This window comes from Gavialis gangeticus, unplaced genomic scaffold (genome assembly GCF_001723915.1).
Source record: "Gavialis gangeticus isolate Ggan-Ray unplaced genomic scaffold, GavGan_comp1, whole genome shotgun sequence".
Classification (NCBI taxonomy): domain Eukaryota; kingdom Metazoa; phylum Chordata; order Crocodylia; family Gavialidae; genus Gavialis; species Gavialis gangeticus.
In genome coordinates, this window is record NW_017729012.1 from 2,872,966 (window position 1) to 2,893,887 (window position 20,922).

The 20,922-nt window shown below is 44.7% G+C and overlaps 1 protein-coding gene and 1 long non-coding RNA gene across 3 annotated transcripts in view; both read left to right on the forward strand.

Annotated features, from left to right (window-relative positions):
• MNT (MAX network transcriptional repressor) overlaps nt 1-6,358 on the forward strand; it is a 68,293-nt gene extending 61,935 nt beyond the window's left edge. For both annotated transcript variants that reach the window (XM_019511034.1, XM_019511035.1), the window contains 2 exons: nt 2,228-2,420; nt 5,246-6,358. In XM_019511034.1, coding sequence (XP_019366579.1) covers nt 2,228-2,420; nt 5,246-5,961 — 909 coding nt within the window. In that variant the 3' untranslated portion in view covers nt 5,962-6,358. The remainder of the gene's footprint in view (nt 1-2,227; nt 2,421-5,245) is intronic.
• Nucleotides 6,359-16,194: 9,836 nt separating this feature from the next.
• Nucleotides 16,195-20,922, forward strand: part of LOC109293220 — a 19,994-nt gene continuing 15,266 nt past the window's right edge. The window contains exons 1-2 of the long non-coding RNA XR_002096269.1: nt 16,195-17,827; nt 18,193-18,333. This is a non-coding gene — a long non-coding RNA (uncharacterized LOC109293220). The remainder of the gene's footprint in view (nt 17,828-18,192; nt 18,334-20,922) is intronic.

The window sequence follows — 20,922 nt, forward strand, 5'->3', positions numbered from 1 at the left end:
TATCCTGAAGGTTTTCAAGAGGAGACTAGACAGTCACCTCGCTGGGGTTACCTAACCCCAGCTCTCTTCCTGCCTAAAGGGGGAGAGTTGGGTGGGTGTGGGGGCTGGACCTGATGATCTGCAAGGTCCCTTCCAGCCCCTGACAATCTATGAATCTACTTGAGATTTCTGTGCATTGGCCATTAGTCATTTCACTGTAGGACTCTTTAAGACCTGATTTTGACAGATTCTGAATTCTGGAGTTAAAGGAAGTGGTGGGTGCTTGTCTGGATTTGGACACTACAGAGCCCATCTTCCTACCCTAACCTGGCACCAGTCAGAGGCAGTCTAGGCTGTTTCGTAGTTGCTTCGGATCATATACTGTGAGCAGCAGCCAGTAAGGAATTTCTCCATCTCCCACATGCAGCCCTGCACAGTTGCCCAGGTGTGTCCTGGGATGCTTTCGCATTGCTCCAGAGCATCCAGCGGGAGAAGTTGCCAGACCCTTGGAGCTGACTTGCCGGATTGGATGTTTCCTCTGTCAGGGCAGATCTTTACACTCAAAGCCGTGCTTTTAGGAAGCTTTACATCCAGCTGGCAGCTGTGGGCACTGTGCGCTGTGGCGTGGGCACTTGGAAGAAATGTCTTGCACAATTAGTCCCATTTTATTGCTTCTCCATATTACACTCGATGGCTCAGTGCCACCTGTGCTACGTGGCATTTCAGCATGATCCTTCCCAGTTTGGGATGTACATTCAATGGCATTGGGTCAGTTCAAAAGGAATACAGAAATGGAAGTGTCAGCGAAGAATCAGTAGGTGAGTTTTGCAGGCCATGTTTTGTCTCACCTCCTAGGAAATAGTGTGGCAATCTGTTAACTGGTGATGTGCGCCTGGAGCAAGCACCTATTCCAGCAGAATCACAAGTAGCCAGTTCTTTTCAGGAGTGGGACCTATATTTTCACTGGGACAACAGGTGACCCTGACTTTCACGGAGGTTTCCTTTTACTGTGGAAATTGAACAGGCCCTTGCTGAATGGGCAGAGGTCAAGCAAATTCTAGCTCTATGTAGTCTTTGGGGTTTGATTTTTAGAAATGACTAGGTATTTGGAGGCAGGGGTGTTTTGCACCCAGTATCAGACACTTGAAAGGGGTCAGGTTTTCAAAGGATGGATGCTCTATACTTCCTGAACATCAGAGCCATTTAAGGCATCACAGGTTGGACATCCAAACATGGAAGCATGTGAAATCACTAGTCTTCAAATTCTTGGCCATAGTCCTGATATTAGATGCAAAATGTTTTAATGACGGTAATTTATCCTGTATAAGGTTATATTCAGTATAAGGGTGTATCTGTCAATCTTAGGACTTTGCACTAATTCCTGTCGCACATCTTCCATAGTCTCTGGTTTTCCTCCCTTTCTGAGATAGAACCTCCTCTCTCTTCCTCTCTCCTGGAGTTTTCTGTTGGTTAATTAATTTGTTTGATTTGTTCTAAGTTGTTGTATATTTTCTTTAGTTCTTATTCTCACTATGGCTTTTTCAAAGCGGCAACTAACAGTATTTCCAAAAAAGGACCAGACTTTGGATTCACTCAGTCTACTTAGGAAAATGATTCCATGTCTGGATCTCCTTCTCAGCTCTTTCCTCAGAAGTTTTCGTGGTTCCCATTGTCCCAGCAGAGTGCAGCTGTTTTGACAGCTCACAGATCGAAATGCAGTCTTTAATGTGGCCAGACCTTGTTCCAGACTCGATAGTCTATAGCTCAGAGATGTTGGCACAGGCACCATTGTTTATTCTGACATAAGACTATTAAGAATTTCAAAATGAAAAAAAAACATTAAACCTTGGTTTAGGAACAAAAACGCACTCAAGCTTTATTACTCAGGCCTGTGGATATATTGGGTCCCATTTGGATGTAATAAAAGCAGGTACAATTCGAGTGATATCCATGCAGTTGCACCTCCTTGCATCTGGTCTACTTGTGTCCCATTAAGCACTTTGTGTGTGGAGCTGCGCTCATATGCTAGGATTAGCATTGTTCTTACTACAGGAGAGTTTCCATAGGATTGGCTAGGCAAACCTTCTACTTTTCTTAGTCACTTCAAGCCCTCTCCTTTTCTATATGGTTTCAACGGCATACAAAGAATGATAAAGAAAACCATCAGAGGGAAAAGGGAGTGTCCTGCTTACAGTGGATCATGGTTTGATTTGTTCTCCTTACGTTACTTTCTTTATCCTATCCTCAGACTTTAAAGAGAAAGGAGAAGGAATATGAACATGAGATGGAGCGGCTGGCAAGAGAAAAGATTGCTACCCAGCAGCGACTGGCAGAACTGAAGAACGAGTTGAGCCAATGGATGGACATCTTGGAAATTGATAGAATTATTCGGCAAACAGTTCAGCCAGAGGATGACCAGGCATCTACCTCGACTGCATCAGGTACCATTACCTCCTCCGTGGCCACTGCCAGATACATACGCATTTGATAGTAAAAGCATATAGCACAACCATTTTCCCCCGCTTTTTGCCTCAGATCCCTGAATCTGGTGCCAGGTGATGAAACCTCCATTTGGCACCATGAAAGCTTTTCACTAAGCCATCCCCCATTTGGGCTTTGTAACAGGACCTAACAAGTTGCAGCATGTTAGCTTGGTCTGCACTTTTTAAATTAAATTCTTCCCAGCACAGTTCAACGCTATCAGCAAAATTACTTTCACTGCCAAGTGGGTACATCCACATTACTTTGCTTAAAACCTCTGTTGCATTTACAGGGGGGTTTCCAAAGCAACAGCAGCCGTGTTTTGTAAATGATGTTGGAGGATTCAAATGTGGTTCTGGGACAAGCTTCCCCATTCTGGGGTTGAAGGGGTGTATCATGCATGCAAGCCTGCCATTTGGTTTGTAATTGTGTTAAAGTGCATTAGGTATTTCAAGCCTCTCCAGGAGGAGTCTGGAAATTGAAATAAATAGGACTTTTTCAGGCACATTAACAGGTAGGTAATCTTTACAAAGCCAGGCTTGCATGGTACATCCAAGTCCTGTGTTTGGAAGTTGGACTCAGCACTTGGGTTTGAAGCAAACTGCCCTGGTGATAAGAGCCAGATGACCTGAGTTCTGGTCTGCTGGACAAGCTACTTAGGCCCAAATTCTAAAACCCATCCTCTGATTTTGGGTGCCCAATTTTACCTCCTTACACCTGGGAGCTCCTGTTGACTTGGGTGGAACTGTGAACAGCACTTCTGTAAACCAAGCAAAAGGCCGGTGGTTTGAGTATCCAAAGTCAGAGGACACATTTGAAAATTATTTTCCTTAGCTTGTTGCTTTGCAATAGTAATTCTTGTCCAGCTTTAGAAGGGGCAGCAATAATTTTGCCTGAAAAGTGCTAGGTAAGTACACAATACTGCTGTTTATATGTGCTGGTTTGTACATTAGGCCTGCAATTTAGGCATCCTCCTGAGACTTAGAACAGTTCAGCTCCCTGCCTTCCAACCTCAGTTCTTACGACACATCCCTGCTTGTTAGAACTGATTGGCTCTGGGAAGCAGATGTAGGGGAAAGGTCCTGCTATGTAGGAAAAAGTCTTTAGAAGAGAGCAGGATAGAGGAAGAAGTCACCGGAGCACTGGAACAGTTCAGTGAACTTTAACATGGGCTGAGAAGGACCTGTAGTGAAGATTAAATGATTCCTTTGGAAGCAAAGCCTTTTCACACACACCATTCCCTTCGACAAATGTATCAGTAAGAGGGGCCCTCTTTTGGCCTTACTTCCAGTCTGCTGTATGAAGAGTAGACAATTCATGGATGTGACATGCTTTTGCAGAGATCTGTGGAGATAAACAGCCTGTAATAATATGTAACAGTTCCTTCAAAGAGATGAGCAATCCACTCAAGACATTGCATGTGGGTGATACAGCAGCAGCCAGAAGGGGAAAACCTGAGTTTGCCAGTTGTGTTTTGGTCCTTGTATTATCACCATAATATCTAAGCATCAACAGACTTAGAAGTGAGACTGATGGAAGTTAGGAGTGAAACGCAGTGAAAGGAAGTGTCACTGTACATCTCTTCCACTAAAATCTGCAGGGAAGGATCTCTTAAAGTAGCCCAGCATAAGAGTGAAAGGAGGGTGTAGGAAAGGGAAAGCTCTTCCCTGGTTTCCTCAAGCTTCTGCATCTTCTAAGATATTCCAGCACTGTGGCATGGCTGCTTTTAGAGCAAGCAAGGCAAGTCAAGGTCCTGGTTTCAAGGGGTAACCACTTTTCTGCACTGACTGAGCAATTTGGTGACTAGACCAGTTTTCCTTATTCCAAAGCCAGAATGGGGTGAGGCAATCTCATTGGCTTATTTCCCCATCACTGTTTCCTTCCTAATCTGAGTGGAAGGGGAGGTGCCACCCACAGAATGACTTGGCAGGGAAGTCACTAGTTCCAGTTAGTAAGGTCTCTTTATACCAAAAAAAAGTTTGTCAGTGTAGGATTTGCCCCAGTTCTGTAACTCTGGGGTGTGTAGCCCTGACTTCCTTTTCTTTCCCAACCATCCTTTCCCTGGGTTTCTGTGAAGCTGAAATGTTCATCCTTTGCAAACTGAGAACCAAGTACTGTCCTTGTCCCCCATCAACAGATTCCTTCACTCACTTGACATCTTTATGGCATCACTCTTACTTGGTGCTTCTCAAAGGCAGGTTTTGCACTGCTGTACAACCCCTCCTTTGGGAACTGGGCTCTGAGTGGGTTGGGGGAGCCACTGATTGCCAGCATTGTGTAGGCTGCTGGCTTGTTTCCCCACCCTCAGTCAGGAAGGACTGACACCTCTCCAGACCCTCTTTTGGATCCGGCCCTCAGAGCACAGTCTGTTTAATTCAGTTGAAGACTCATGAGGTAACAGCACAAAAGCGACTCCCTTCACCAGTGCAAGGCTTCTGAGGACCAGACGCCTTTCTCACTGCTCCAGGATCACTGCCCTTCCCTTCCCCAGTTGAGCTCTCTTGGTTCTTGGTAGGCACTGCTTGACTCCTTTCCTGCTGGGTCTGCTAATCAGATAGGACTGGCTGACCCCACACCTTTTCAGGGAGCAGACCAACCTGTTACAAGTTGGTGAGGCCTCTGTTAGAAAAGGGAGGCATTGAATTTGGCTGTGCAGCACCTTCACACTTTAAATCAGTGACTGTCTTGCTGATATAATCCATTCTTCCCTTTTGTGCGAACCTGGTTGATCAGATTCAGCCTCTGCATTCTCTTTACCGGAGCTTCTTCCTTTCGTTTTTTCCAGAAGGTGAAGACAACATTGATGAAGACATGGAAGATGACAGGCCAGTGAACTCATTACCAAAACTAACCCAGCGCCAGCACCCTGAGCTCCTGAAAGCCGTCCCTTCAAATGCTGCTTCACATCACCCAGCGGTTTTGCCTCAGCACCTGTCTATACAGCAGAAACAAACCCCACCCCATGCGCAACCTCCCATCCAGACCCAGGCACTGGTCCAGCCGCAGGCGATTGTCCCTGCACAGACTCACATCGTGGCAGCCTCAACAGTGCAATCGACTGTTATCGCCCACACGGCCACCACCCACGCTTCAGTCATACAGACTGTCAACCATGTGATTCAGGGTCCACAGACCAAGCACATTGCTCACATTGCACCTTCCACGTCCAGCCCTGTACAACTTACCACTGCTGCTCAGCCTATCGGCCACATCACTGTGCACCCGGCTACCATAAATCACATGACCCACCTTGGCCAGCAGTTACCCATATATCCTCAACCTGTGGCTGTCAGCCAACCGGTTGTGAGTCATATTGCTCACACTATTTCTCACCAGCAAGTAAATGGAACCACAAACCTAGGCCAGCCAGCGGTGATGACCAAGCCTGCTGTAGGAACCCAAGTAGTCCACCATCAACAGTTAGTTGGGCAAACAGTCCTAAACCCGGTAACTATGGTCACCATGCCGTCATTCCCAGTGAGCACACTGAAGCTGGCCTAGAGCAGGAAGCCCTTTGGTAAAAGTCTTTGGCGGGCAGCCTGTCCCGAAACTCCATACATTCCAACCACGTCTGATTCCAAGGAAGAGAAGTGCAGAAACTCTGTGAAAACAGGAAGAGAAACACATATGAGGTTGGGAGTGTCACGTCCATCTTTAACCCTTCAGTATCCAGCCTGGCAGTGGTAATGAAAAACAGGGCTTCTCTGCACTTGAATTTTGCTAATCAGAGAAAACTTTAATGACAGTTGTTCATGGTGATTTTTTTTCCTTTTATGTGTAATCAGTGAAATATGAATATGATGTTCTTAAGACTTTAATTTTCCCCTTACATGTGTTGCTTCTTTGTAGAATAAAAAAAAAAATGCTGATCTCATTACTAAGACACTGCGTAGAATGATAAAAAAGTAATAGAAGTCTATATTTATATATATGTGTGTATATATATGTACCTGCTCATAGCTACATATATGTATATATACATATATATATATATATGTATATATATATATATATACACACACACACACACACACATATATATATATATATGTATATATATATATATATATATATGAAAAAATATAACATTGAAGAAGGCTTCTGGTAAGGATGATTATTTGCTGGATTATTAGACAACTTCAAATTCATTTTTGGAGGAAGAAGGCAGAGTGTACTCTTTAAACAAGGAACTTTAAAGACAGATGGTTTGGTGGACCAGGGTACAAATAAATGATACTAACAAATATAGTAAACAATGTTAAAGGTATTTCCCTTCAGCATATTACATTTCAAAAAACCATCTAAGATCACTGTGACTTGTTATGGCATTTTAAGGAAATTCTCTGTCCTGTCTAATAAAAGGAAAAAGAATACACAACTGGACTTCATTTGTTGGAATTTCATAAATGACTCGCTTTTAGTTACGTTGAAATAATACTTATTTTTTTTATTTCAGCAGTTTAAAATATGTATTGTTTCAATTTTTGTTTTGCTAACGCAATAATTGATTTTGCAGAACTCTCTCTGCACAGCTCTATTTCAGGATTCCTCACACCAGTTCCATTTCCTAAAAGCATTTTGACTGAGGCAGTGATTTCAAGCTTGCAGCTTTGCAATATAGTTCACTGGTCTGGTGGAATGGAACCTGGGACAAGGAAGCTGATGGAAAATAAGTTGATTTTTTTTTTCCTTCTTGAACTGACCACGTTTTAGTGCAGGATAGTGAACGGATTAGAAAAGGGATAAATGTGCATGTGGAGTGCTCCGAAGCTTGAGTGCTTTTGAGAGCTTTTTCTTTAAAAAAAAAAAAAAAAAAAAAAAAAAAAGAAATGAAATTTAGTTTTGTATAGGATAACAGTATATTCCATTAAATCAGTATGTATAACCTCACAGTGTGTCTTTACACAATACAGTGAAACCTGCACTAAAGAGCAACCCTCTCTTATCTTAAGTCACCATCTTCTGTTCCATCTTTTTTGATGGCTGTGTCTGATCCTACCACGTTCTCATTCCCTTTGGTGATGCAAGGATTTTCGGCTGGTTCTCGCCAGACTCTTGGGAGGTTGTTTAAGACATGTTTCATTGTTTATTGTTTGACTCTCCTGTTCCTTGTCCCATTTCTCCATGTTGTATTACAACTAACTTTCTCCTTTTTCCACTCTTTGATCCTGTAATCCTAACACAGGCAAAACTCCCACTGCAGCCAATGGAAATTTTGCTTGGGTCAGGACAAGAGGATGGTCCATATGCTAGCATATGCCACTCCATACATGTTACTGGCTCGAAGCAGTTCATAGCGGGCAGTAAAACTGCAGTAAGGCCAAGTTCTTCTAGAAACAACTCCAACCCAGATTAGACTGTGAGGAGCTTGTCGACCAGTCGCGGTTTCTGCAGAGTTACAGGACAACCTTCAGCCTCCTGACCACTGTATGGATTGAATCTGTTGCTGAGTAGAGATTTTCTGTAGGAGACATCCTTTTGTCCATACTTGCTCAGAACTCCCACTGACTTCAGTGGGACTTCTCCCTGAATGAGGACTGCTAGAGTTGACTTTCTGGCAGCATAATATTCTCAACGGTACAGTTGGATAGGTTTGATTGAAAAATCTAGCCAATTTTTGGCCTTGTCCACTTTTATCTTTGATACTTAAGAGGCAGGAGTTGCTGCCAGTAGGGTCCAGAACAGTTTCCCTTGCCAGTGTAGACAAGGGTATTTCTCCTAAGAATTGTGTGAGACCCATGTTTATAAAACCAAGCCTGAAGTGAGGGGCTGTCTAGAGCACAATCAGTAGGGAACAAAAATCTGTTTGCACTTGCATGGGAAATGGTGTTCACCCCAGCCTGTGTTGCTAGCGCAGTTTCCATAGCATAGTGGACAGATCTTGAAGTGAATTATTCCCTATCCCCAAAGCACCTTTAAACAAATTTATTCCCTTTCACTTCTAATGCACTGTAAGCATTGTAGGGAAAACAGATTTGCTACAGGTTTATTTTCTCTTTTACAAATCCGGGGGTTTTCTCAATAAGGTTGTATTTTTTTTTATGTGAGCTGGAGCCTTGATTGACCTCAGTGGAGATCAGAGCTACGTGGCAGGAGAGCTGCTGTTCATCAGAGATGCTTGAAAGCACTGGATCATTGTGGCAGAGTTGTCTGCCTTTTTAGGAGTAACTGCCTAACTTCATGTCCTGTGTATGGGGGGAACATAGAAAAGAGCTTTCACTGTTTTCATCTCATGCATCCTCATAGGATAACAAAGGCAAACTGGAGAGCCCCATCTGAAAAAGTGTTTCCCTTTTCAAAAGACAGAAAACTCAGATCTGGGCCCCCAAACTCATTTGCCTCCAGTTATGATGCTGGCATATACAAATGACTGGCTAGGGACCTATGGAGGGTACCACATGCCATCAGCGGTAGCTGAAGGTAGTGGGATTTGAAGGCACCAGCACCCAACTGGGGTAGACTCGTAGTTACACATGTTTGCAGAAAATGGCAGTAATTGCACATGCAAATTTTACTGCTCTTTCACATGCCTTTTTGCTTGTGGACCTGCTCCTCCTCTGCTGAGAAATTTGGCCCCAAATGGTGTCCCGAGAGTCTTTCTTCTCAGAGGCCCTGGATGACTAAGACTGAAGTAGATACAGATACTCCTAAAAACATCGGCCACTTTTCTACAATATTTTCTAAAAGAAAAGTGTAGACGGCGCAGAACTCCCTGGTTCATTTGACGCTGGGGAGGGAACGTCCTTGTGAGTTCTTCAGTCCTTTATTGTACAGACACGTCTTCTTGCTGACCACAGATTCTTCTTCTTCTCCTGTGTCCAAATTAAAATATAAATGATGCCATTGAGGATGGTAACAGGATGGATCTCCTGTGTGAAACCTCCTTCACTGATGTTAATAAGCTCTAGCACAAGAAAGGCTCCTTCCACTTGGCCAGGCTTCAGCCAGTCTGTTAGCCTAGAAATCTTGGACCATCCCTCTTCTAACTGATGTTCTCCAAAGCGATCAAAGATACTTTATTTTTTTTTTGAATCATCAAACTTCTTTCTGTTCTTTGAGGGAAAAAAAAACAGACCACAAGTCTTCTCTCCTCACCTCTGTCATTCCTATTCAGAAACTTCAGATTTATTCTAATACTTCTTAGAAATCATGTTCAGTACTGTATAACAAGGGGCACTTTAGAAATGTCTCTCCTCCTTTGATATGTGTGTTTTCCCTATGGAGAAAGCTATATATATAAATATATATATAAATATATATATATATCTGTACACTTTGGGATACAGAAGATCAAGTTGTCCCAAAAAAAAAAATCAATAAATATGAAGTTTACAAGAAACCTCTTCTGTTGTTGAATAATATTAGTTACTGGTAATCCTACCACAGAGAAGATAGCCAAAATGGGTTTCCTGGGTAGTACTTTTGAGCAGACTGTCGCTGTCATTTAGGGCCTGCTTCAAAGCTCATGTAAGCTGGTAAAAACACTTCAGTTGATTTCCGTGAGCTTTGGATTGGGCATTTAAATTGCTGCGTTTCTGGACTTTGCAGGGTGTATGTTAGCCTTGGTACATGTCTACCACTATCTGCAGTGTAGGATATTCTCCGAGGCTTGGTCTACACTTGAACGTTTTCTCAGCATAGCTGCATTGGTTAGAAATGTGGGAAAAAACACACCACAACTGTTATCGCTCTGCCCACAGGAACTGTAGTGTGGCTGCAGTTATGCCAGCAAAAAGTCATTTTTGATCCATGGTGTATTTCTGTTTGGTGACCTGGTTTAAACTATACTGGGAAAAGAATTCTTGCCAGTATAAGGTACATCTCCACTGGGCAGGTGTGCTGACATAGCTTTGCTGGATTAGCTGTGCTCACGGTTCCTGTTTAAGTGCAGGTATCCCCCTAGGTAAGCTGCCAACAGTCTGAATGTCAGTCATTTCCAGTCCCTTACTTCAAGCTAATTTCTAAAATTAACCTGCTGGATAAACTGCATCTAATTATAAACAGTCAGGAGTAAAATCAAACTAGGTCTTTAAATAGCATACTTATTAAACAGGAAGCTCTTTTAGGTGACCCTTTAAATATGAGGCATGGTCCTGACCTCCCCTAGATGTAAATGGAGAGTAATTTCCTAGATGTCAATGGAGTTACATCAACATGAGATTAGCCTCTTGTTCAAGAAGCCAAAATTTCTATCACCTAATATAGTGTCTCATGTTTAAAGGAGGTCAGGCTGTTATTCCCAAATTTCCTTGTGTATGCGTATATGTGGGTTGAAAGCATTTTACATCCACTTCACACACACATCGCATGGGTCTGAATGGTGACCCAAAGTGCAACATTTTGGAGGATCAAGCCTGTCATCTCTGAGCTTTCTACCCATGTGCGTGAATTAACTAATGTTTTACATCATGATTCAAAACTGGTTAAATACACAGTATCCTGTGGCCAAAGAAATAACTGTGATTGTAGCTACTTTCTGCTTTTCATACCCCACAGACTGCTGAGGATCTTTAAATCCAGTCAAAGCAGAGTTTCTCATTTTTAAAGAAATGCAGACCAATCACATATATTAATAAGTAATAATAATGAACTTCTTTTAACTGATGTCAAACAAAAAAAGAGGGTAGTTGGTGGGATTCTTAAAAAAACCTAAATCTCTTGAGTGTTTTTGAAAATCCTGCCCAGGATACACAAATATTGTGGTACGTGCTGGGGAACTGTGTTGACTGCAAAGTATCTTCCATATGAAAATCAATGGCATTGAGTCAGTCTACTGGGAATGGGGAATTACTATTGGGGGAATTAGGCCCTGGATAGAAAAGCTTTCCTCATCAGTTTATAAATGCAGAGTTCATGATCTGAGCTAATGCATTCAGATAGCACTTGGCTATTGAGGGCCAGGTCCTGAAGTCTTGACTCATACTTTTCTCAGGCTAAACTTGTATTGATCTCCCTAAAGACTGAGGAAAGACTTCAACATTTAGGCTCTAATCCTGCAAGTGATGGGGGACAGACAGCATGCTGCATCCAGGTGGAGTTGGGCTTTGCTTGAGTGCAGCTGTCTACCTGTGCATTGTCTTTTGCACAGGCAGGGCTTCAGTCCTCTGTACAATTCGGATTGGAGGATGTCTGATGAATGCAACTTTTACATGCATCAAAGTTTCCAAAGTTGAAAATCTTTTGCAACCTTCACCACTGCCAAAAATTAAGAGAACTTATTTTATACAAGGCAAAAACAGGCCACGTGCTTTACCTTTTATTTTTAATAAGTTGTTCTTTCCACTTGTGTTTCATCTGCAAGTAGAGCAAGTGAAGGAATCTTAATTATTAACATTTGGCAAAGCAGGGGACTGGTTGATGTTGAACAGATTAGGTAGCTTTGAAAGCTAGTTTTGACCAAAAAAGTTTCCTGTACATTTTGTTATGATAAAAAACAAAGATAATCATTACTAACGTTTTTATGAAGACCGCCCATAACAAAGGACTCGCATACAGCAGTTGAGCTTCCCAATCAAGGAAAACGCCCCCAAAGTGGTTAAGATGAAGCTTTGTTTCTGGGCTAGGAAATTACTTGCTTAATTGGAATAATCCTTCACTTTTCTGTCTGGCAGAGTATGTGAGAAAATCCTCTCTTTGCTCAGCCGCTGGCCATTTCATTTCCCCGTAAAAGATGGAGTGCACATCTGAGGCAATAACCCTGAGCAGGGGTCAGTGCACGTGCAGCTGGGAGGGGCGTTATTGAGGTCAGATTCCCATGCAGGTTCCCAGCTGTCCTGTTCTTTTAAATCCCTCCCTCTGTGTGCATACAAAACATTATTGTCGGATCCAGAAATTTGTGCATTTTCTATTGTGGACCCTGTCCTCCATCCTAAGAGCATCCAAAATGCCTAATGGTAGCACTGGGGAGCATGGAGCATGAAGGGTACCGGGTACATTAAAAATTGTAAGGGATGCCTCCAGAGTTGTTACAATTAGGGCAATCCTTTGATTTGGGATTACAGTGTAGAGGGGAAAAAGACTGGCTATATATCTGCATACTCTGTGTATGTGTGTGTCACTATACCTAAGTAGCAGTGCCGGGGGTGATTGTGTGTGCCCATACAGTGCATGCGTGTGTCTGTGGAACAGCGCGTGGTAGGACTAAACCAAAATCATGAAATGCCTTCAGACTTCTGGCAAAATCAGATCTTGGCCCACAATTTTGTCACTAGGCATCATTGTGCATCCTTGCAGCGTGTGTGTGTGTGTGTGTGTGTACGCTTGCGTGTTCAAGTTAAATGCTGAATGTCCACAATGAAAAGTACAGTTCAGGTATTATATTCTCTGTGGTAAGACCTTGGTAATGATAATGGAAAATGCTAAATAGAACCACGTGCAGCTGTTAGCGGCTGAAGGCCTCCATGTTGCTAGTCCATCGTTGAAATCCAGACATCGAAGAGCCTTAAATCTTCCTGGAAGGGAAATACAAATTAGGAAGGAAACTGTGCTCTTCTTGGGCAAAACTGAGTTATTTAGGTGGTTGTTTTGCTTTACAGCTGTCCTGTTGGGGAGGGCAGGGAGAAACCAGTAGCAAATAAATCGCTTCGTTCAGGGGTCAGTCCTGCACCATCCAATCAATGGGGTTTTTGCTGTTGTAACAGTGAACGCAGGATCACATCTTCATAGCACAGGGAGAAAAAGAGGTTAGTTTTTTACCCGCTACAGAGCCCATAGACCTGATGCTCCATCTACAGCTGCTTCTGCTCTTTTTTTTTAACTTGTGTACAATTTATCCAGGTAGGATTGGTAGTTAAACTTACCAACAACCAATTATTATTTAGTTTATTGTCGTGCCAGAAATATAGTAGGTCCAAAGATTAGGCAGGCTGTTGGATTCTAGTGCTGGACTATTTGTCTCTCCTTTTTTTTTTTTTTAATTAAAAGTGGCCTTCTGTAACAAAAATAAAAAAAATAATAAAAAAAAAAAACAAAATGCCTTTTGAGTGGGTTAGATGGAGGTGAGACTCTCTTGCTGCTTTTGTCAATATTGGTGTGATTGTCTGTATGCACGCCTGTTTATAAACGTATAGAAGTTCAAGCAAAGATTTTATTGTGTCTCCAATTTTTGTATGTAGCCTGTGTCTCTTTTGGACTGATTTGCATCCTGAGTGAATTTTTTGCATTTAAAAAAAAATGTGTGAAAATTGTTTTGGGTGGGGAGGGTGGGAAAAAGGGGGAATTTGAAGACATCACCTTGTGCGTTTGGGGTGGGGCTGGGTGGGTGGGGAGGCCTGGGGAGAAGACTGATTTGCCTGGTGTGAAAAAGATGTATTTGGCGTTTGTTTTGTATTCTCCCCTTCCTGCTTTCTGTGATGTGCATTGAAAAGCGTATTGCATAAAGGTAAACATTTCTTAGCTGGGTTGTGAAAGGGCCTGATCCCAGGAGGTGCTCGAAGGTTACATCCAAAGTCCAATAAAGTCAAGGAGAGTCTTTCCATTGGGTTTGGATCAGACCTAAAGGGTCCGGATTTTGCAATCCTTTTCTGTTCAGCAGAGCACGTAAGCAGGTGCTTAGGTCCCATTGACCGTGGTGGGATGCTGAATAGGCGTGGAGTTAATCACGTGTATAAATGCTTTGCTGAACTGGGACCTGGATGCCTTAGTTTTCTTTAAAGTTGAGTCCAGGTGCTTTGCACCTTTCGAAGCTGCTTAACACCTTTCAGGATGAGGCCCCCAAGCCTTTGACTCCCCTTCTGCGTGAAGAACCAGTTGTCCATTTCAGCTTCTTTTTTTCTAGAAGGACAGTGAAAATATAAAGCAAAGGAAAGAACCCAGCATGCTTGACCTCCCTCATTATCATTTTGAATAGATTAAAATTGGTTCCAAAGCTAAATATTTACTTTTAGATTTTGCCACCTTTAGTCAAAATATCAGCTGTTAGGAGCAGGCATCTGGAGTTATGGAAAAGGTCATCTTTTACCAGGGAGTTATTTTTACTCCTGGCTTTTTTTCTCCCTATTTTATAGTAATTTTAAAAAATCTAAAAACTTGAATAGCCAACAAGATACCAGCAAAAACACAGTATCATTTGCCATGGTCAGAGGAGCGTCATAGCGAGCAGCATTTCATTTGCAGTTTGCCTTTAGTGTGCTATAAACACGTTGACCCAGGATTAGGATTTCTTCACCAGTTTGCAAACATTTTCAGAAGCCTAATTCTCATTTACCTGCAGGGCTGTTTACACTGCTGATGCAGTATAAAGGGGCCTTAAAGTAATTATGAGTTATATTCATGCCTACTTTAAGATGCCATTACACTGCCAGAGTGGTGTTAAAGAGTTTTATTGTAAATTAATTTGACCTCTTTCCATGGGCTACAAAGTTGCAATTAACCTAACTCTTCCAAAGAAGCATGATGACTTTTTAGCCCACAGCATGCCCACGTCCGTACCACGTTTTGTCCTCTCCCTGAATGCTGAGATGCTTTCCTCCGCGTCTCTTGTTCTGAAGGGCTGTCCACTATCAATTCTGTCTGCCAGGTTGCGTCACGCAAGACTGTTCAAACCAAAAAAAATCATGGTCATTCCTCCTGATGGGCTCACTCCAGCAAGGTGATGAGTGCATTTGTTGATGAAACAAATCATCTGAATAAGGTTTTGGGAATTGGGCCAAAAAAGTCTCAGAAGAACTGATATGGATGCCTTACAGACATGCCTTAAGAACCTAACCCAACAGGACACTAAGCTTGGGCTTAAATGTTAAGTCTGTCCGTACGCCATTGACTTCAGTGGAACTGACCCTCTGCTTAAAGTTAAGCATGTGTTTGAGAGTTTTGTTGGATCAGGGTCTATGGTGGGAATGGAAAATCAAAATGATCCCATCCTTAAGTCTTGTGAAGGAACCCTCCCACCTGCCTTTCATCATTTAAGCACCTTTGTGGCTAAAAGTATTTACCTTTATCTACTCTGAGATCTTTTCATTAGGAATCCTTCTATGAAAGGCATTGATTCTGATTGCAAAGTTACTTCTGCTGCTTGCCGGCGATTCGGTACCAGGCAACCCTATTTCCTCCTACTGAGCATCACAGGAAAGCCAAACAACCTGAAACCAATCACACTGGGCAAATGCTGTCTTTGTTTACAGTGAGGACTTGTCACTGTGTTATCAATTTATTGAAATATTAAATATTGAAAAACCTAGACTGTAAAGATTTTTATGTGTTTGGATACATCTGCTATGTGAAAAAAAAAACTAATTTTGTACATATTGTATTTTTACTATTCAGCTGTATTATATTGGCTCTTCATGCTCCAGAATTTAGGTATCAAACATGAATAATATCCATGTAATAAGCACTTGCCTGAAATATAAAACGGAAATAAACATGCACTGAAACCTGAAACAGAAGTTTGCATCTTCCTCCTCTTGCTTTCCATATGGGTATTTCAGTGTATTTATCATTTTCCAAAAATAAGGCCAATGCTGCGTCCCTCTCCTGACTAGAACAAATAGGTGCTATTGGGCGGGCGGCCGTTCACATAAGCAAGCACAATTGCCACTAGTGTAAGTCTGCAAGATGAGGTCCTTAAGTATCTGTTTTGTTAAGTATCCTTAAATATTGGTCAGCCCCACTGATCTCCAGAATTCAGTATTTGCATCGAAGCATTATTCAAGTATCAGCATAAAACACAATGGGAGGAGCCTAGGATCCTCAATCAACAGTTCACATCACCAGATCACCCGTCTTCATTCAAACGCAGTCACCCACAACCTGCTTCTTAATAAGAGTGACGTTGCCGTAAGTAGAGCTAATGCACCTTCTAGCTGAATGCAGCTTGCTTAATTTGTAGTGGATTTTGATTTCTTTCAGGCCAAAGACCACAAGAGCTTTGTCATTGACTTCAATGGGTGAGGGATGCGATCCTTGGTCCGTAAGGCATATCCTATTGAAACTAATTATTGCCAAAACTGGGGCCAGTTGTTCCTGTTGGGCAGCTGGGCAGCTTTTCTGACTGATGGAAGCAGATTTTTTTGCCTTGCAGGTGTGTTACTAAACTGCATCCCTCATTCAGTATAGAACAGGGGGTTATCGCGGACAAAAATCTCTCCACCTCAGCTGGAGAAACTCTGCTAGCAAAATGGAATTGATGCCAGTAGGGTTTTACTGGAGCATCCAAGCCCTGATGCTGTGAGACATCCAGCGAGGTCCTGGGTGGGCAGTCTTTTCATGATCCTGTGGGGTCCCAGCTTCATCATCCAGAAACTGGTGCTAGGGCCATTGACTGTAATGGCCCTAGCATTGAATAATTTACATCCACTGAGGATCTGTCCCATAGATCTCACGTCAGCCTGCCTGGGACTTGGGGTTCAGTGTGGTTCCCGAAAAGAAGGAATATTCACCTAAGAGGAATCTTGATGCCCTCTGCTGGGCAGCTGTGGCATCAGAGTGGCAAAAGCCCCTGAAATGTTCGAGCGTATGGCTGGCCGCCCAGAGTCAGCAGCAGTCTATGGCTTCTGGCAGAAAAGTTAGCAGGATTGAGGTCATAAAAAGGTAGGGGAATGGAAATGTGAGCTGGCAAAGCCCTCCTTTGCTAGATGCAGAGTGGATAAGAGTGTGCATTCAGATGGCCTAAGATTTCAGCTTTCTCTCTTGCAGACGCTCGGCTTTCCTGACAGTGCTTTGTTGACATGTCTGAGCATGTGGATGGCTGGAGACACCCACGCACGTTTGCTCGTTCTGCGGTATCTCAGCTCCACACTCCTGTGCGTTTGAAAGGGTGGACCGCTCCAGGAAATGCCGGGGGCATCGTCTCCCGGGTCCCCGCTGTGGACACTGCTGGATGAGCAGAATGCAGGTCTGTGTTTAATCTTCCAGCCCCTTCTCCAGTGAGGGAAGAGGAGCTTCAGCCTTTGCAAGTCTTGGCGCCTCTGCTGGGAAAGCTGCCTGTCAGGGCCACTTGTGCTGGTCACCTTCATGAACAGGAAGGGACCAGCAAGAAATAATTTAGGGCCACTAAATTCATCTCACCCATTTCATTCAACTGGAACCAGCCTCAGCTGAGCTCCTTGCTGGGCTGAGCTGGATTCGGATGAGGTATTGCAAGGGCCGAGGTTCTGCAAAACAGTTGCGGCCGGTGTCCATAGGTAGGGAAATAGCCTTAACTGAAAGGGGAAGGGTTTGTTTTTGTCCGCAGGAGCAAGCAAGAGCTGGACGCCGGCTGTTGCTGCTTGCCAGCACGGGCAGGGGTCAGCACACATGGGGCAGGATGGATGTCTGCAAGGAGTGGCGGTCCCCAGGGAGATCTGGTAGTGGCAGAAGGGACACGTGCCAAGCTGTGCCTTCAGGAGCTGTTGTGAGATCCAGCATCGACAGTGATGACTGGCACTTTGTGAGTATTGTACAGGTTGCATCCTCCCTGTGGGGACTCCTTAGTAAGACTAACTTACTGCTGAGGGCTTTCCCTTGCTGCGGCCCTTCCCTCTGCACCAAGGTGCTGAACACCAGGGGCTGTCAGCAGCAGAGGCAGCCTGGCCGCTGGAGGCCAGTTGGCTGGGGCAGGCTGCGCTCCTCAAGGAGCAATGAGCAGCACCTGCGCAACGAGCAGCACCTGCGTCAACTGCCACAGCCAGCCTGCCCTGGAGCAGCTTGGTGGGAAGACAGGAGTCTGAGTGGGGCGAGAGGAGGGGGAAGCTGTGTTGTAAGCTCCTGTCTGGGCTTTCCTTCAGTGGATTAAGGAATGAAATTACTTCCCAGCTCTCACCTTCCCTTCCTGCATCGTGTGGATTGATCTGTTCTCCAAGGATTATTTTGGGCAATTCTGCTGTGCTCCACTCTGCTCTGCAAAGGCTCCCCGGGGATCGTGGCAGGACAACAGAGATGGTGAAGAGACTGCTGGTAAGTCCCACACTTCACTGGTGGCTTATTTTTAAGAGTGCTGGGCCCTAGCCACGTGCTGTGGTGTGAGGCTGCTAGCCTCTTGGTTCGATGTGTGCTTGGTTTTTAAATACGCGTGCATCTGCCTGGTTCCAGCGTTTCGCTACCTGTATCCCGCAATGGGTAGCTGGGTCACAGTCCTTTGTCCTGTCTTAAATACTGCTCTAAGGAACTATTTTACCATCAGGGGTTTAATGCTGCAAGCCTATCAGCCGTTTGGTGGTTGTAAACGCAGAGTTTTACACAGCTGACAAGTGCATACCCCATGGTAGGCAGAGGGCATGGCCCAGGCTGGCGCTCTTTAGAGGTGCCACGCACTCCTACTTTAACATGTGTAGTCGGAGGCTTTGCTTCACAGGCGTGTAGGCTCGATGGGTCCCAGTTGCATTTGAGTGGGTGAAGTTGTGGGTGTCTGTGCATGGGTCTCCCTAGTGGGGGGTATTGAGTTGAAAGCCTGAAATGAATGTAGCATTTATTTATTGTCACAAAAGTGAAAATTGTGGAACGTGGAGGGGGGAATGGGTCTGGGGCTCATATATTCTCCACAACCCTTGTTGCTGTGTGTCGAGGGCAGGAGGTGGTGTGTGTTTGAAAGGTGACACTGGGGATGTATTTACACTACAGATGCTGCTATGACTCCAGTTTTGTGTAGATGCAGCTACACTTGTTTTAAACCGGCTAAGATACAACAGCACAGAACTTGATGTGCCTGGGCAGTGTGTCGCTAATGAAATGTGGCTCTGGTAGACCTGAATGGGCTGTAGGCTGATGGTGGCTGTGTAAGACCAGGTGATCCCTGGCAGGATTGCTGATGTTGATGAAGGTTTGTCTGCTTGCATAAAGGTCACAAGCTGAGCTGCTGGGCTGGCAGAACTGAGTGTCAGGAGGTATAACATGGTGTGCCATAAACTGTGCAGACCCAGGCAGTGACCACCTCCTGACTTGGGCGTGTTGCCCAGAAATAAGAAGCAGTGACCCATTTAGAGCATGGCGGTGACTGTTTGGACTTCCTCATGCAGGTGACTGGTACTCAGAAGGACCTGAGGCCTGTATGTCAAACAGAGGAGCGCTCTGCCGACCTCCCTGGGTGGGCTGTCTTGTTTCAGAAGAAGAGAGCCTTAATCCAAAGTGAAACTATGTAGGTGGCCTGTGGGTATGCACATCTGTGGAGCTAAAATACAGCCTCCTGCACAAGAGAGGTGCGTGACACTCTCCATAGCAGGGCCAGAGTCTGTGTTATGCAGCGGGAGGTACGTGGATCTCCTCCTGTGTGATGCTACAGAGGGCTTTTTGTAGCGTGAAGGCAGAGGGGAAATCACTTGAGGAGCAGTTGTAATGAATTGCTGCTGGGTCTGGCACAGGAGCCCTCCTCTGTCACCCTGCAGCAGTGACTCATGCTTTGGCTTTTCTGGGATGTGCTATAGTTTTTAAAACTCTCTGGCATTTGTCTGTCTTTTCTGTGTCCCATCCCAAGCAGCTTCATGCCGCAGGTACATGGTCCTGCCAGGGTGGGTATTGCCATGTTTCGGGGACAGGTTTGGGCACCGTGAGGCATGGGCTCCGTTACCTGCTCTTCTGCTGACTACTGGCTTGGGGCATGACCTGTGACTGGGGCCTGGGGATCCCTGTCTGTTACCCATGGGTGACATAACACTTGCCCACCTTGCAGGAAGGCAGATGCATAGTCTGTAAGTACCGTATGATCCGTGGGTGCAGACGATGAACATGGCAGCCCGCTGCTAATTACAGCTTAGCTAGTGAGGGTCAGGGTGTGGGCAGAGCCCAGCACCCACAGGAGCAAGGCTTCTGCTGCTGGGGACCCAATATCAGCATGCAGAGTTTCACAGTAAAAGTCTTAACCCCCTCGGTAAGTATAACCAAACTGCCTAGCTGAGTTTCTGGCTCTTTCCCTGCCACATCAGTGCTTTCTGTCACCCCAGTTAGCAGCTTTGGTCTTAGGATTGATATTGGTGTCTTTACAGCTGCAGCCTTTAGATTTGGAGGCGAATCTGCTCTCAAAGGGCCGTGGACAGCGATAAAGTCTAACAGCCCTCCCTTCTACAGCTTTTGGTGCCAGGCCAGGACTTGGGTTTCATGGTCAGTGACCTGTAGGAGATGGGTGGGTCTCAGTCCAGTTCCTGGAGGTGTCCATGCTGTCAATAGCATCTCCTGCCCATTCCTCCCTTGGCCCTCCAGCTGCAGAGGCTTTAGACCTCCTGGAAGTCCTCCCCAAGCTCAGTGGTGACAAGTAATGAGCCAGAGTTAGCTGGGCTTCATGTAGTGTTGGGAACTGGGACCGGAGCTGTGATCCTGACTGTCGCTCACCTGCTGTGGGACTGTGAGCAAGGCGCCTCGCCGGTCCGTGCCTCCACTCCCTTGCTGTGGGACTGCGATAGTACCTGGGCGCATATGTGCTAAGGAAATTCACCGCCAGGGCATGTCCCATTTGCCTGACTTGCACCTAGGGAATACAACCTTGTAATTAGCCTTCTCTGGGCTCTCTTAATAGGAAGTAGCAGATTTAGGAGGGATATTCCCCCCCCCCCCCCC